This window comes from Phalacrocorax aristotelis, unplaced genomic scaffold, assembly GCF_949628215.1.
Source record: "Phalacrocorax aristotelis unplaced genomic scaffold, bGulAri2.1 scaffold_255, whole genome shotgun sequence".
Taxonomy (NCBI): Eukaryota; Metazoa; Chordata; class Aves; order Suliformes; family Phalacrocoracidae; genus Phalacrocorax; species Phalacrocorax aristotelis.
In genome coordinates, this window is record NW_027441123.1 from 38,907 (window position 1) to 52,893 (window position 13,987).

Here is a 13,987-nt window from a genome sequence, read left to right on the forward strand (position 1 = left end):
CCTGCCTGTGCACCCTGAGCGTGAACCCTCTCTGCTTCTTCCCCAGCCTCAGCCACAACAGCCTCTGCTCCTCATCTCTCAACAACATATTCAAGACCACCTGTATCTCCTTCCACTCTGGGTCATGGTTCTCCACAACAGTTTCCAATACCTTCGCCACCTTTGCCGCGTCTTCCCCATACATTTGAGCCATCTCCTTCCAAGCCCATCAGCCTGCTACTGAGAAGGGTACTTCAACCCGCACCCACCCTCCTGTCGGACCCACGGCCTGCCTTAAGGGTGCTTGTAGCACTGCCCCCCGTCTCCTGGTTCTTCCTGCTACAGCACTGAAATTCCGACCCCCCTTCACTTTCTATTACTAGCGATAGAACGAGGGGAGATGGCTTCACGCTGCATCAGGGGAGGTTTAGATCGGATATTAGGAACTACTTCTTTACTGCAAGAGCGGTCAGGCATTGGAACAGGCTGCTCAGAGAGGTGGTGGAGTCACCATCCCTGGAGGTATTTAAAAGACGTGCAGATGTGGCCCTTCAGGGCATGGTTTAGGAGACATGGTGGTGTTGGGTCGGAGCTTGGACTTAATGATCCTAGAGGTCTTTTCCAACCTTAGTGATTCTGTGATTCAGCACCACCATTTACACCCCCATATCCACTTGTCCAACTTCCCTGTTTCCACACTGATCGTTACCTCCCTGTAGACTTCCCTGTCCCGGAGCCACTAATCATCCTACATCATCTTCCTCTTCCACCAGCCCCTTGTATTTTACACCTCCTTTTACCAGTACTACATGCAGAACAACATCATTTGGGCGGTTTGTCCCAACATTGTTCTAAGGCCAAAACATTTGCATCCTTAGTAATTGATCCGAGATCTTTTCCCCTTTTCCAACCGCTGCTCTGCAATGTGAAAAACAAACCCACGTATGGGATCTCATCCCATTTTCCTTCTCTTTTGCAAAACATCATCAACTGCACTATGGTATTATTGCATTATAATACATATTATTTTAATATAGTAGTATTATAGTATTATATTTCAAAGTATAGATCGGCGACCAATGATTACAATGCTCAGTTAACTGCTTCCTTGTGAGGGGATCGAACCCACCCCCACCCCCCTTCCAATGCTTCAGTCAACGCCCTAGAGGTGACTTCTTTAAGACCTTGCCTTTAGACGATTCCCCACCCATGTTAAATGTGACTTCCAAAACAACTATCTGATCCGAACATGCAAAAATAAATCCATATTCTGATAACCACGCCAAAATTCAGAGACCAGTCAAGACAAGTAGCCAAACTGGGGACTCAAACCCCATTCAGTGGGACTCTAACCCGCTTGGTCAACTTTGGGGACTCGAAGCCCTTTCCAAACCAGGCAGGGGACTCGGACCCCCCCAACAAGAAAACATACTTGGCAAAATTCTTCTTCTCTTAATAACTGACCAAAACAGCTATTACAAGCACCGGTACTTAAAACCAAATTATAACTACAATTTCCAATTAAACAACCTTTCCCCTCCTGCGCGGGCAGCCCTTTGGCTGGTACGTGAGGCATTCACGCCAGCAAGCGCCTCATTGCTTGACCTCTCGCCGGGCCTCGAACCCAGCGGCGGGACTCGAATCCGGGGCCCTGGCTGGCGCTCCGGGCGCGCCCGTAGCAACGTGCTCGTCCGTTGGCACGCGGCCGCAGCGGGGCGGGGCCAGAGAAGGGGCACTGCGGTGGTTGGCGGGGGGCCCTGCCTGTCCCCGCCTGGCGGGCGCCATTGGCTGAGAAGCCGGGAAGAGGGTGGGCGGGCGCCTGGGGGAGCTCCTGCAGAGCCCGCGCGGGCCGGCGGGCGGGGCCAGTCGCCCTCTTGTGAACTGAAGCCGGGCCCTTCGGCCTGCCCTGGGCTGGGGCCACTTGCGGAGCCCCCAGGGGCGGCGGGAGGAGCGCTGACAGGCTGGGCCTCCCCTCTCTAGATTCAGTCTTGGGAATGCTTCCTATCTTCCTCGTTTTTAAGAAAAAAATTGCATAGAAGTTGTAACATTTTCCACACGCTCCCGAATTCCCCTCCCGCAGCGTGGAACGTCTTGAGCACCCCACTTTGGAGACAAATCTTCTACAGTTCTACAGCCATCTCAATTGCCACATCTTTTAGATTTATTTGTTCTTCCTCCCCTTCTTCTTCTTTCTCATGTTTGACTTTTTTTTTCTCTCTGGTTTCACCTGGGGCTTTCCGGTTGCGCCATCTTCCCATGAACCTGCACTCGATAAATGCAGGTGTACGCTGGGTTTCCCCAGTTGCTCTTCACAAGAAGTTTGATAGACGGAAAGGCTCTGGGAAGCGGCGCGTTCTGTGAAGAAGAGTGGGAAAAGGAAACGGGGGTGTTAAGAGCGGCAGTGCAATCACCCCGTCTTTGCATGCCGGCCCGGCTGGGGCTCGGTCTCCCTTCCCTCTGCCCCTTCCCGCTGCTGCTTGCTCTGTGCTGACAGGGAGGCCGGGGAGGCGCTCCTGCGTGTGGGGCACCTGGTGTGCAACCCCGCCGAGCTCCCGCTGCCTGCTGTGCCTGCTCTCCCCCTGGCAGGCGTGAGAGCGCCGCGGGAGAAGGGGCGAGCTATGGTGGGAGGAGAGGACACTGTCCAGCCTGCCAGCAGGCCGCAGCATGGAGCGACAGTGCTGCCCGACGCCTCTCGCCACCAGGCCGCCCTGTTTCTCCACGGCACAAAGACGCTGCTTGCGTGGAGTGGGCGCACGTGCAGCTGCCTCTGCTGAAGGCACCAGGCGCAGCCAGGGATCTCTCGGGACTCGTGCTCCTACGGGCCTGACCCTGCCCTTGCTACCCTCTTGCTACCACCACCGCGTGCTACTCAGCCCTCCCAAGCCCACAGGTCTCTCTCTCATGACGGTGGCCTGGGCCCCTCTGCCCAGGGAGAAAGCATGTGTGCCCTTCCTCCATGGACTTGCAGGCAAACCTGCTGTGCTCCCTGGCATCTCGTCCCCGTGCGTGGAGCGTACCTTCAGAGGGAAGGTCTGAATAGCCTCTTTTGCCACGTTGTACGTGAACGTCCCAAGGAGAGTTTCCTCTTCTCCGTCCGCATCCACTCCCTCAGGGGCAAAGCACAAGGAGAGCCGCTCAGACTCATCCCGACAGAGAGGCAAGGTACGCGCTGGCTCAGCCCTGTTATCCACCCACCCTCTCCTGGGGCTCGAGCAGCAGCCTAGCACCGGGTATGGTGGAGCTCAGTCTCCGCTTTGAGATTTGGTCAAGAACCCAGAGGTGCTTGGCCAGAACAAACCTTAAGAGGGATGAAACCTCTCGAGCCCCTGAAGCATCCTGCGAGGGCACTGCAGTGCTCGCGAGAGATCAGGACACAAACCCCAGAAGATGCACAAAAGCAAGCAGGGCCCTGTCCTGGCTTTGCCCCAGGGCCAGATGCCCGCCAGAAGCGCCCAGCAGAGACTTACAAAGACAACGACGTCTCTGGGGGCGCTGATGACGGTCCCAGATGGAGACACGTCTTTGGAGATGTGCTGCACAGTGACGGCAGTCAGATGGACTCGTGCTGGCAACCTGATGACCACCTGGCCCTGATGCCCTTGGAAAGGCCAGCAGTTTCCTGGGGAAACATCCGCCTGCAACCAGAACGCGACAGCAGTGAAGTGTGAGAGAGCACTGGGGCCAACACCACTGCCCAAGTAGCTCGAAGCATAGGCGCCAGCATGTCTGTGGGGCCTATTTCAGCTTGAAATTGAGGCGCCTGTGAGGAACTGGACAGAAGTAGGAGGCCCCCTGCCCTGCCTGACAAAGGGGGTCTCAGTATTAGGGAGCAGAGGAGAAGAGTGGTTACGAAAGCATCGTAGTCAGGCCCGCGCAGAAACACGTCCCTGCCCAGCGGCTCTGCAGGGCACCCGCCACCTTCCACCCACAAAAAGGCACAGTTAGGGGTGAGTGTGGAACCAGGGTCGCCAGGGAGGAAGGCTTTCACCCAGCTGTGGCAGAGGACTGTGGGCAAGATGCAGCAGTTCACCTCTGTTCACCTCGCCAGGGGAACCACGGATCTCTAGCAAGCCCAGCCCTGTGTGAGAGCTTTGGTGTCCGGAACCTGAGCAGCACGGTGGGCTTGACCAGTACCACTGGCCTGAGGGGAGAGCCTCTGAGGTCAGTCCCCAACTTCTCGGGAAGGAAGGACACCTTCCCTGAAGATTTCTGCTACGATACCTGCAAAATAGTCTCAGGAGGCTTGGCAGCGCGGAAGAACCATAAAACCCTGCAGCCCCAATTCTCTTGGCAGTCGTAGGTCTCGGAAGTTCTCTGCCTGTCAATGGTGGCACCTGTAAGGAAGGGAGAGCAGATGACTGCTAGAGGCCGCAGACTAGAAGGGAGCTGGTGCTCAGGAGTATTTGTGACGCCGCCGTCCAGCTCCATGTCTGTCAGTCCTGTCCTCATCACCACGCTGGGGGCGGGGGGGTGCCCAGCTGCACAGAGCAATGACGGCAGCCCCATCCCTGGTGAGTGCTTCTCTCACAGCACCATGAGGAGGTCTGAGGGCTCTGGGAGCCTGCAGGCGCCCACGAGCATGACAGCAGACCAAAGCTGAGGGCTTGGAGCATGAGCAGCAAAGGACGGCCCAGCCATTCCCTTTGCAAATGCAGCGGAGAGGAGCAGAGCCCCTCCATCAGCACAGGAAGACGTGCGGGGGCAGCGCCAGGGGCACCTGTGTGGAGGCCGAGGGCTTGACTGGGAGGGAGTCTGAGCGACCCACTCTGCCACAGCCTTGCTCTTGGACCCCGTGAAGGATTTAAGCTGCCCCATTTTGGAGAGCAGCGCCTGGAGCACGGGCTCCTTTGGGGAGTGCTAGGGGCAAGCGCAGGGCAAGGACTGGGCTGCTTGTGTCCATACCAGAGCTTTCCAGGGCCCAGTCAGACATCTCGACGTAGGCACCCAAAGCCTTCTTGGACGCTGCCTGGTTCACTTCCTGAGCTTCCTGGGAACGCCAGAAATCAACACAGAAAAGGAACACATCAGCAGGCAGTGCAGCATGGCTCCTAGTGCCCGCAGAGGCAAAGGGTCAGTGTCAGGAAGGCAAGGCAAGCCTTGTCCACAGAGCTGCAAGACTCTCTGCTGCTGGCGTGAGCCGTGAGGACTAGGAAGATTATCTGTGGCCATGGCCATGGCCATGACCCCAAGGTGTGCTGATGTGGGTCCCCACACCACCGTCCACACCCTCTGTGCTCTCCAAGTCAGGAGGGGGAGAGGCTCAGGCCCTGTAAGCCATGGCTGGCACTGTACGTGTGCCTGGGTGCCACCACCGCCTCAGGAGCCTGCTCAGAGGAGCCAGAGGCACCAGCGCACCTAGGCAAGGCTCTCAGGAGTCCTCTGCTGCCTGAAGTGGCCTTGTTACACTGGGGCTGGAGAGGGGCCTGTGCAGTGCAGAAGCTCACCCAGCAAGCTGCTGGGGCAAAGGCTGGGTTGCTGCAGTCAGCAGTCTGACCCCACCAAGAATCCTGAAGAAAATGTTCTCAGGGGTTCTGCCCAGCCAAGCCTCCCTCCCCAAAATGCAGGATCACCTTCAAACTGCGGATCTGTGCCCTCAGCCGAGCCACCTCCTCCAGCAGAAAGCGTGTCTTTTGGGTTTCCTCCGCCACCAAAACGGGCAAGTTCCTGCACGACAGGAAAGCCGATCTGGTCAGAGAGCGGCCCATCGCCTCTGGGGAGCGTCTGAGCTCAGCAAGAGGAGAGAGAGACACGTGTGCTTTCCCTGCTTTGCCAGTGCTTCCCTTCCGCACCAGGCTGAGCAAAAGGCAAAGGCAGGAGGGAAGTACGGGAGCCCTGGCTGTTAGGAAAGTGAGTGCAGGTAGCACGAGGTCGGCTGACGCTTCTGCACAGAACCAGTTCCAGCTCAGGAAACCTCTCTTACCACAGCATCTTCAGGTTTGCCGACGACACACGTGTCAGCTCCTGGGAGGGAAAAATGCTCCATTAGAGCATCTGCTACCAGAGTTGCCGCGGCTTCCCAGGAGAGGCTTCCCTAGGAAGGCACAAGCTGCCGCTTCTTTGGGTCAGCCTGCGTGGCAGCAGCACAGCCTGTGATTCCTCCAGCCACTGCCAGCAACGAGTCACTGACCTCTATCAGTCCCTTTGCCTGCGTTGTCCACACCGGCAGCGAGGTCGCGCAGTAAGCACCAGCTGCAATTCACATCACCGAGAGACGGTTATTTTAGCGGAGTTGCTAGCCATCCCCCTGCAGCTGCGTTGTCGCCTGCCTGGTGCCCTGGGGCTGAGCAGCAGGTGAGCTGAGGAGGTGGGGAACGTGGGGTGCAGAGAGAGGACGCGCCTCTGACCGGGAGCCATCAGCCCAGGCTTGAGGGGACTGCGTAGCCGTGGCCTTCAGGTGTGCTCGGTGCCCCAGAGCTACTCCCCATTTCCCCTCACTGCTTCGGTGAGCACCGAGGCTGGGCTGCATGGGCTAGGAGAGGTACCTCTCCATGGGTCCCCCTGCACGGCCCCTCCCGTCTGGGAATCCCCAGCTCAGGCTTGGAAAGAGCTACGCCCTTCTCTCACAGACTTGCAGACTAAGCAAGCCATTTGGCCCAGTGGCCAGAGCAGCAGCACAGCTGGGAGGCTACCAGTCTTACCGGTAGTCCAAACGCCAGTGCCAGTCAAGGACCTCCTCAGGACGCACCCGCACCACGGGCGTTTCACACATACTGGCCCAAAAGGAAAGCTGGCATCCAGCACAGCCAGGCTGTGTTTGCTCATGAAAACTCACCCAGAGCCACTGGGAGCCACAGGAAGAAGACTTTCAAGAACCTCTTGCTCTGCGGGCCCATCTTTTGCCTGGAAAAGAGGGAGTCCTGTGGCTGTCAGTGCTGCAAGTCTTGGGCAAACCCCCTCACCCGTGGATTTCCCTCCTCAGGCCCTAAAGCCATTGCTTTGCACGCCTGCTACTGACAGAGAGCTGACAGATTGGCGCCCAGCACGAACACGATTTCTGTCCACGCTGTTCAACGCTGCCGGCAGATCTTCCCCAAACGAAGGGCTCCAGGAGCACCTTCCGAAAGGGAATGAAAATCATGCAGGGAAGTAGAGAGGTTGAGCAAATGAGGACTGCTTTTCAGTAGTTCTTCTGGTGTGGACCTTGCTCTCTCCCTTTGGCTGAGAGAGCAGGCCTGTTCTCACTTGCAAGTCACACAGATTGCTCTTAGGGGTGTTTCTCCGCACAGCTGGGAAGCGCAGGGGCCTTGTCTGGCTTTCCTTCCAGACCTGTGTGGTCTCTTGCCAGAGCTGGGGAAGACCCTTGCCCTGCGGAGGCTTGGCTGTGCTCCTGAGCTTCTGGCTACACGGCGGTTTGTCCTACTACATCTCCGGGAGGGTTCTGGGGCTCCGGCAAACGCCTGGGAGTGGGGCTGCCAAGGGGCTTTGCTCTTGGCTCTCCCCGAGAACGGGCACCGCACAAACTTTGGCGCACGAGCAGGAGCCCCGCGCTGCTGGGTGGGGAACACCCTCTGCTCTCCCCCTTGCTTGGGGGAAGGGACATTCCCCTTCTCCCCCCGTCCCCCACCACAGCAGAAACAGGTAGTACGTACCTGGCAAAGATGCGCGTGCTCAGCAGATGTCTCCACAGGGAGACAAGGGCACCTGCCGGATGCCAAGCCAGGCTGAGGACCGCCCCTGGGCAAAAAAGCCAGAGAAAAGTTAGGCCTGTCTCTTGAGGTCTCTTCTCTAGGATGCCCAGCCACACGTGTTTGAGCTCCCTGCAGGAAGGCGGGCACCCAGTCCTACGCACTCCCTCCCTCCCTGGGGCAGCCTGCACTTCTCCTGCCTCTCGTGACATTTGGCCAGAGCTCTGGCACAGCGCAGCTCTCCAAGTTCACCCCAGGGGACTTCACAGCAAGCAGCAGTGCTGAGCTTACTTGCAATTCCTGTGGCCTTGTTGCGCCACTTGGCAGGCCCTTGCGTGGCAGAGCAGGGAGCTGAGGTAGAAGGGACCATCACCAGCTCCACCTCCATGCATAGGTTCCTGTGGGAGGAAAAAGACAAATGCCGGTTGCCCACCATCCCCACGCCACGGGAGCCGAAGCGGGCAGGAGCAGCCTGAGCAGAGGCCCTTGACAGAGGACGGGCTGTCCCAGCAGCAGCGAGAGAGGGCAGCACAGCCGGGCTACTTCCAGGCCCTCGTCCCTCTCCTTTCCCCATCCTTTGCTTTACAGGCCTGCAGTGGGAGAAGAGGAAGCAAGCTGGCTGCAGCAGTCCCCCGCCTCGGGACGCCCACCCGGCAGCACAGCCCTATTCTGAGCCCGTCACTCCCTGCTCCCTGGCACCAACTGCCCCTTCGCAGACACCTCTCGGTGACTGTCTGGGGAGAGGGCACAGGCTGCTGTCCCCCATCGTGGGCCACCCACCTCCTCCCTGGTCACTGGCGTTCTCCCGACCCCTCTCCTCCCCGCACAGCTGCCCCACCACAGCCAGGCAGGTCCCTGCCTCAGCATCCCAAGGGCGGGGGCAGTGTCAGGTCCCAGGGGCTGGCCTCCCTGTGCAGCAACATCTGCCTGTGCATCAGGGTGGGCTCTGACCCCTGCAGCACAAGGCTACCCCCTCCCCAAAGGCCCCTGCTGCACACTGGCTTCTGACGCCACTGACTACATTGGGCCACGGCCCTGCTACCCCCCCAACCTGACGCCCCAGGCAGGAGCAGCCCACTTCATACCTGCTGGCCTGGCAGCAGCTCGGCCCCGCTGCCTCCCCTGCCAGCTCTTGTCTGGCATTAATCCCAACGGAGCCTTTGGAGGCCCCTTGGTGTCTTCCCTGGGGGGCCTTTCTCCTCGCCATCTCTGGGCCAAGGCAGGCTCCCCGCTCAGCTCTTCCCCCTCAGCCCCAGCAAGCGTGGCCTGCCCAGGCAAAACCAGCTCCAGTAGCAGCCACGTGCCTGCCGCCTCTCAGCAGGAGCGCACCTGCCCGGGCAACAGCCACACGCATCTGTGGGCTCCTGCCCCACGCGCCACAGGGCTGTGCGGGTGGCCAGCTCTGAGCTCACAGTGGTGGCTCTGACGTCACACTGGGGCTCCCCAGGGCTGAGCCGGGAGGGGCAGAGCGGCTGCTGCTGTCCCAGGCGCTGGGAGCCCGTGCCTGTGGGCGCGCTGAACCCTGCCACGCTCCCGTGCCAGGCGGCTGCCTGGCCTGGCCTGCCGGGCAGGGTTCCATCTCTCCTGGGCACCCCCGGGAAACCAGAAAGGGTGCTGGAAAGGGGGCTTTGCTCTTGCCCCACGAGACAGCCGCTTCCAGCAGCGGTTCTCCTCTCGGAACCCTTTTGTGGGCCAAGAAGAAAAAGGGCCAGTAGACCGGAATGTGCTGTCAGGCGCCCAGCGGTACATCTGGTTAGCAAGGACTGTTTGTTTTCTTGCCCCTGCTGGTTCTGCCTGGGACATCCCAAATCCAACAAAAGTGGGACAAGGCTGCTGATGACCTTGTCAGCTCCACAGCCACTGCCAGGATGGCTAGCCCTGCTTTCAGCCTGGGCAGCTCTTCCTTCTTTACCATGGTAAAGGCCTGTGGCAGTGACCTGCTCCCAGCACAGACCAGTCCCTCAGCAGGCCCCGTGCTCCACCAGACTCACTCTGGCCAGCCCTCGAAGGTGGAGACAGTGAAAAGCGACATCATGGCTGAGAAGACGTTGTCGAAGTGGAAGTTGCTGTGCAACCAGACACGCTTCTGTAGCTCAGTCTGTGTGGGGTCCCCATCCACGTAGCTGATGCGGCAGAAGCGATGCAGTGGTCACCAGGCAGGGCCACCGTCAGCCCACCTGCTGCAGCACTGGCCCAGGGCTCCTTGGTCCCTGGGAGTGGGAGATTGCCCTGTGCTTGTTTCTGATTTGGTGAGGGAGAACAGCATGAGGCTTCAGCTCCACTTTTTGGATGCAACATCCCCATGCAGGAACACAAGTGGCCCCCTCCCATCCCTGGCCACTGCCCTGCTGGGGCTGAGCTGCAGACAGCTCTTACCTGCACTCCTTCTCCGTCATCTTGGATGGATCTGTGCATCTATAGAACTTGCCCTGCATTTAACAGAGATCAGAAGAGGCTACGATTTTGCTGTGACTTCAGAAGCCCTGGGGAGTTCTGACTTTTTCACAGCCTACAGTCAGTCCCTACGCTGCCTCTGTGCTAACTCTGGCCCCTGCCTCTCACCACCGCTGGCTTCCCTGCTTTGCATGCCAATGCAACCCAGTTCACAGGGTGTTGCAGGAGCCATGGCAGACCTTGGGGTCAATCCCAGGCTGAGACAAGTAAATGTTGCCTAGTGTTGGGAACAAATCTTCCAGAGCCCTGAGCTGAGACCTACCTAGTTCATCCTATCTGGGAGCCAACTATTTGGAAAATAGGGAAGAAAGCGGTAACCCTAGAATTAACTAAAAATTAAGGTATGCTGACAAGTCTGCTCAGTCTGCAGGGTGTCCTGAAAGCTCTCCCCATGCCAGCCGGGAATTTAAGCTCAATTATTAGAACAAAGCTGAGCTTAGCCAGAGCCAGCTCTGCCTTGGAACAGCCAAGGCCCCGAGAGCAAGAGCGGTGCTGTGAAAAAAGGAAACAGTTTGCATCCAAAGCGCAGGGGAAGTCAGAAGCACTTGCTGCCTTCAAAAGGGGAAACTGAGGCACTAAGTGGGGTGAGGCAGCCAGACCCCTTACATGTGCTGTCTGGACCTGACAGTATCCTGGGTGTTTCCTGCCCTCCTCCCACTGCAGGGTCTTCTGCCAGGAGGTCTAGTGCAGGCAGGTCTTCTTGCGGAGCACAGATAGTACAGCCTGTGCTGACCTCAACACTGGGAGACATCATCCCCAAGGGCTATGTCTAGGATACACCTGAGCAGAACATCTCTCCTGCCCTCCTTAGACACGTCTCACCTTGAAGAGCTGGACCCCGATGCAGGCAAACATGAACTGCAGCAACGTTGTGACGACCACAATGTTACCGATAGTCTTGATGGCCACGAACACGCACTGGACCACGTGCTGCAGAGGTCGATGATAGTGCACACATGAGCATGCCTGCTGCAAGCCCCCGCTGCGTGTCCCACACCCTATCACTGCACAGATGGGCCCCAGGAAGAGCGGAAGCCTGCTGCGAGCAGTGGGATGGGGCAGACCCCTTCCACGGATGGGGAGTGGGAATTGGTTTCCTGGCACCGCAAACCCCGCAGGGCATGATTCATGCCACATAACCTCTCATGAGGACTCCCACGGACCGAGGACCCCAGCCTCAGGCTCCCTCTTACCTTCAGCCCCTTTGCCCTGTTAATGGCTCGCAGAGGCCTCAGTACCCTCAGCGCCCGGAGAATCTTCACCACTGAGATGGCACTGGACCTGAGGAGGAAGGTAGAGCTGCGATGGGGCAATTCCCCTGCCCAGGCCAGCCTGGCACAGCCCCACCAAGCAGCCATGGAGGCCAGGCTGGGACCAGGGGGTGAGGCGCAAGGGATGGCAGAGACACGCGTAAATCGCTAAGCCACCACCCCACATAAGGCCAAGGGACACAGGCAGCTGGAGAAAGCAGCTCCAAGTTGAATTCCTACCCAGATCTTCCCTTTTGACACTCAGGAAGTTTGCCTCCCTGCCTCCCAGTTGTCCGTGCCCTGTCCCCCTAAGCATGACCTCATGGACACTAACACATGGGCTAATGTCCAGCCCGTGGGCTTGCTGCTCCTTCTCTATCCAGCACAGAGAGCTGCAGCACCCCAGCTGCCCTGCCAGGCTAAACAGACCAGTGCCCACCCTGCGAAGTGTGGAGGTGCTTACTCGATTCCCATGGAGATGAGGGAGACAGCGACCACCAGCAAATCGAGGATATTGAAAGAGTTCCTGCAGAAGGAGCCTTTGTGCAGGAAAGCACCATAGGCTGTCATCTGGGGAGCAGAAGGAGTTAGGAGAGAGGCCAGGCAGGGCTTGGGGACATGGTCCCTCCACAGCCCTGGGGCGGACAAGGCATGAGGGGCTTCTCACAGCTCCATGGCCTGAGCGCCCTATCCTGCTCAGGCCTCTGCCTCTGCAGCCAGGCAGGAAGCTGAATCCTCTATACCGTACTGGCTGGAGACAAAACACTTCCCAGTCATTCAGAGGTCATAAAGAGGAGAAGAGTAAAGAGCCTTGGAGTGGGAGCAACATGCAGCAGCTGCTTGAATTACTGTTTTACTCCACAGACTTCCATTGCTTCCTCTTTCTCAAAGTTTTTGTTAAGGGCATGTCAGAACTGAAATGCTGGTGCCATGGCCCATCTGTCCCTGTGCCACAGCACAGCTGACTTGGCTGCCTGACCTCACTGGAGGGGACACATGGCCGCTGGGGCAGGTGAAGCACCACCTAGACTGCATGAACTCTGGGGACACGAGGATCAGCCAGCACGTTCGCCTCACTGGGACCTCAAGCTTGTGCTGAAAGAGCATGAATGCCCATGGCCAGAACAGTCTATACCCATGTGCTGGGTCATGCACACAGCCAGGACCACGGGGCAGAGGGACTCACCTTCAAGATTATTTCAACTGTGAAGACAGAGGTGAAACCAATGTCAAAGTATCCCAGAATCTGGGGACAGAAGCACCAGAGCCAGATGAGATTTGGGTGACATGAAATGCTCCAGTGTGTTCAAACAACCTGGCACTGTGGTTTTGCCCCCCACTCTGTGGACTGGGGAGCCCATCTAGCTCAACAGAGCCTGCAAACCCAGTGCCAAGAAGAATCCTGAACTTTCCTCAGCTTTGCTGATTCTCCCCAGCGCCTGACCCAGCCTGCAGCCTGGGACCACGCTCTCCGTTTCCAAGTGAGCGAGGCTTGACCTGATTCACTCGAAAGCATCTGATGCCCAAAAACACTGAGTGCCCTGGGAAGACCCCCCAGTCCCTGCTAGACACTGCACGGGTGCAGAACCATTTGTGCCTTGTGTGGCTAGACCTGTGGCTCCCACTGCTCCATGCCAGCAGCATTTCAGGGTGCTGCACACACCAGCGGTCCAGACTGGAGACATCCCAATCCCCAGTAAGCCTTGAACCAAGGTAATCTCGCACTCCCTGTCAGGTGGATCTCTTCACCCAGAAGTAAACTGAGACATGGAGGAGTAAAAACTTGTCCCAGCTGTGCCCTGAACGGACAACAGAACCAGGCTCTTCTCCCAGAGTGTATTGCCCTCGCAGAGGCAGGCGTGAAATCACAGCTACCTGCCTAGGCAAGACATCTGGCAAGCGGATCTCTGCCTACCTGGGAGCTGGGTGTCTCCATGAGGTCTCCCCCACCCATCCCAACCCTTCACAACTACTTGGGCACCTGGTTGCGGAAGGACTCGGCCCGGGTGGGATCCTCAGCTGCCAGCGAGATGCTGCTGAGCAGAATGAAGAGCAGAATGAAGTTGGTGAACCAGGTGAAATGAAATGAAATGAAATGAAATGAAATGAAATGAAATGGTGAACCATTTTCTTCAGGATATCACTACATTGATGTTACGGAGTTTTGTTCCTGATTTCGGTGACACTGCGGCAGCCGGGCAGATGGCAGGCCCAGGTTGCGGGTCGAGCAACAAGCCTTGGGCCAGCTCTTCGGGGCTCCCAGGCTTTGGAGCTCCTCCCTTACTGTCCCGGTAGTGGGGCCGCAGGAGCGGAGGGAACAATTTGGCTTAGCACCTTCCCGGCACCCAGGCTGCTGCCAAGTTTCTGTCGAACGGGTGTCGAGAGCCTGTGTGACTGGCCTGTCGGAAACCCCGTTCCTCAGCCCGTGCGCGTCCCCGTTCTAGATCTCGCTGCTCTCTGTTGGGGGTCCTTCTGTGTCACATTGGTTACTGTCGACGGGGAAGTTTTGAGCGTTTCGCCCCTCGTTATTCTGTTCTGCCCTTGCCAATTTGAGCTCCCTGACCCATGTTCCCTTCTGACGGACCACCGCCTCTGGGCTTCCCAGAAAGGCTGTCTGGTTCCGCAGCCCTTGGGGTGCTGCCATCGTGGGCTCCACCATCTAATGCTAAGGCTAGGCTC

General features: G+C 58.1%; 1 protein-coding gene across 1 annotated transcript; it reads right to left on the reverse strand.

Moving 5' to 3' along the window:
- Nucleotides 1-1,602: 1,602 nt before the first annotated feature.
- LOC142050905 (uncharacterized) lies at nucleotides 1,603-12,563 on the reverse strand. Its single transcript, XM_075080118.1, has 16 exons — nucleotides 12,495-12,563; nucleotides 11,772-11,878; nucleotides 11,252-11,339; nucleotides 10,881-10,988; nucleotides 9,981-10,033; nucleotides 7,896-8,002; nucleotides 7,569-7,653; nucleotides 6,752-6,819; nucleotides 6,107-6,168; nucleotides 5,900-5,940; nucleotides 5,550-5,643; nucleotides 4,882-4,966; nucleotides 4,201-4,313; nucleotides 3,447-3,614; nucleotides 2,997-3,086; nucleotides 1,603-2,334 (listed from the first exon to the last, which is right to left on the reverse strand). Exons 2-16 carry the CDS (start codon nucleotides 11,876-11,878, stop codon nucleotides 2,203-2,205), a joined length of 1,401 nt encoding a protein of 466 aa, XP_074936219.1. The 5' UTR covers nucleotides 12,495-12,563; the 3' UTR covers nucleotides 1,603-2,202.
- Nucleotides 12,564-13,987: the final 1,424 nt, after the last annotated feature.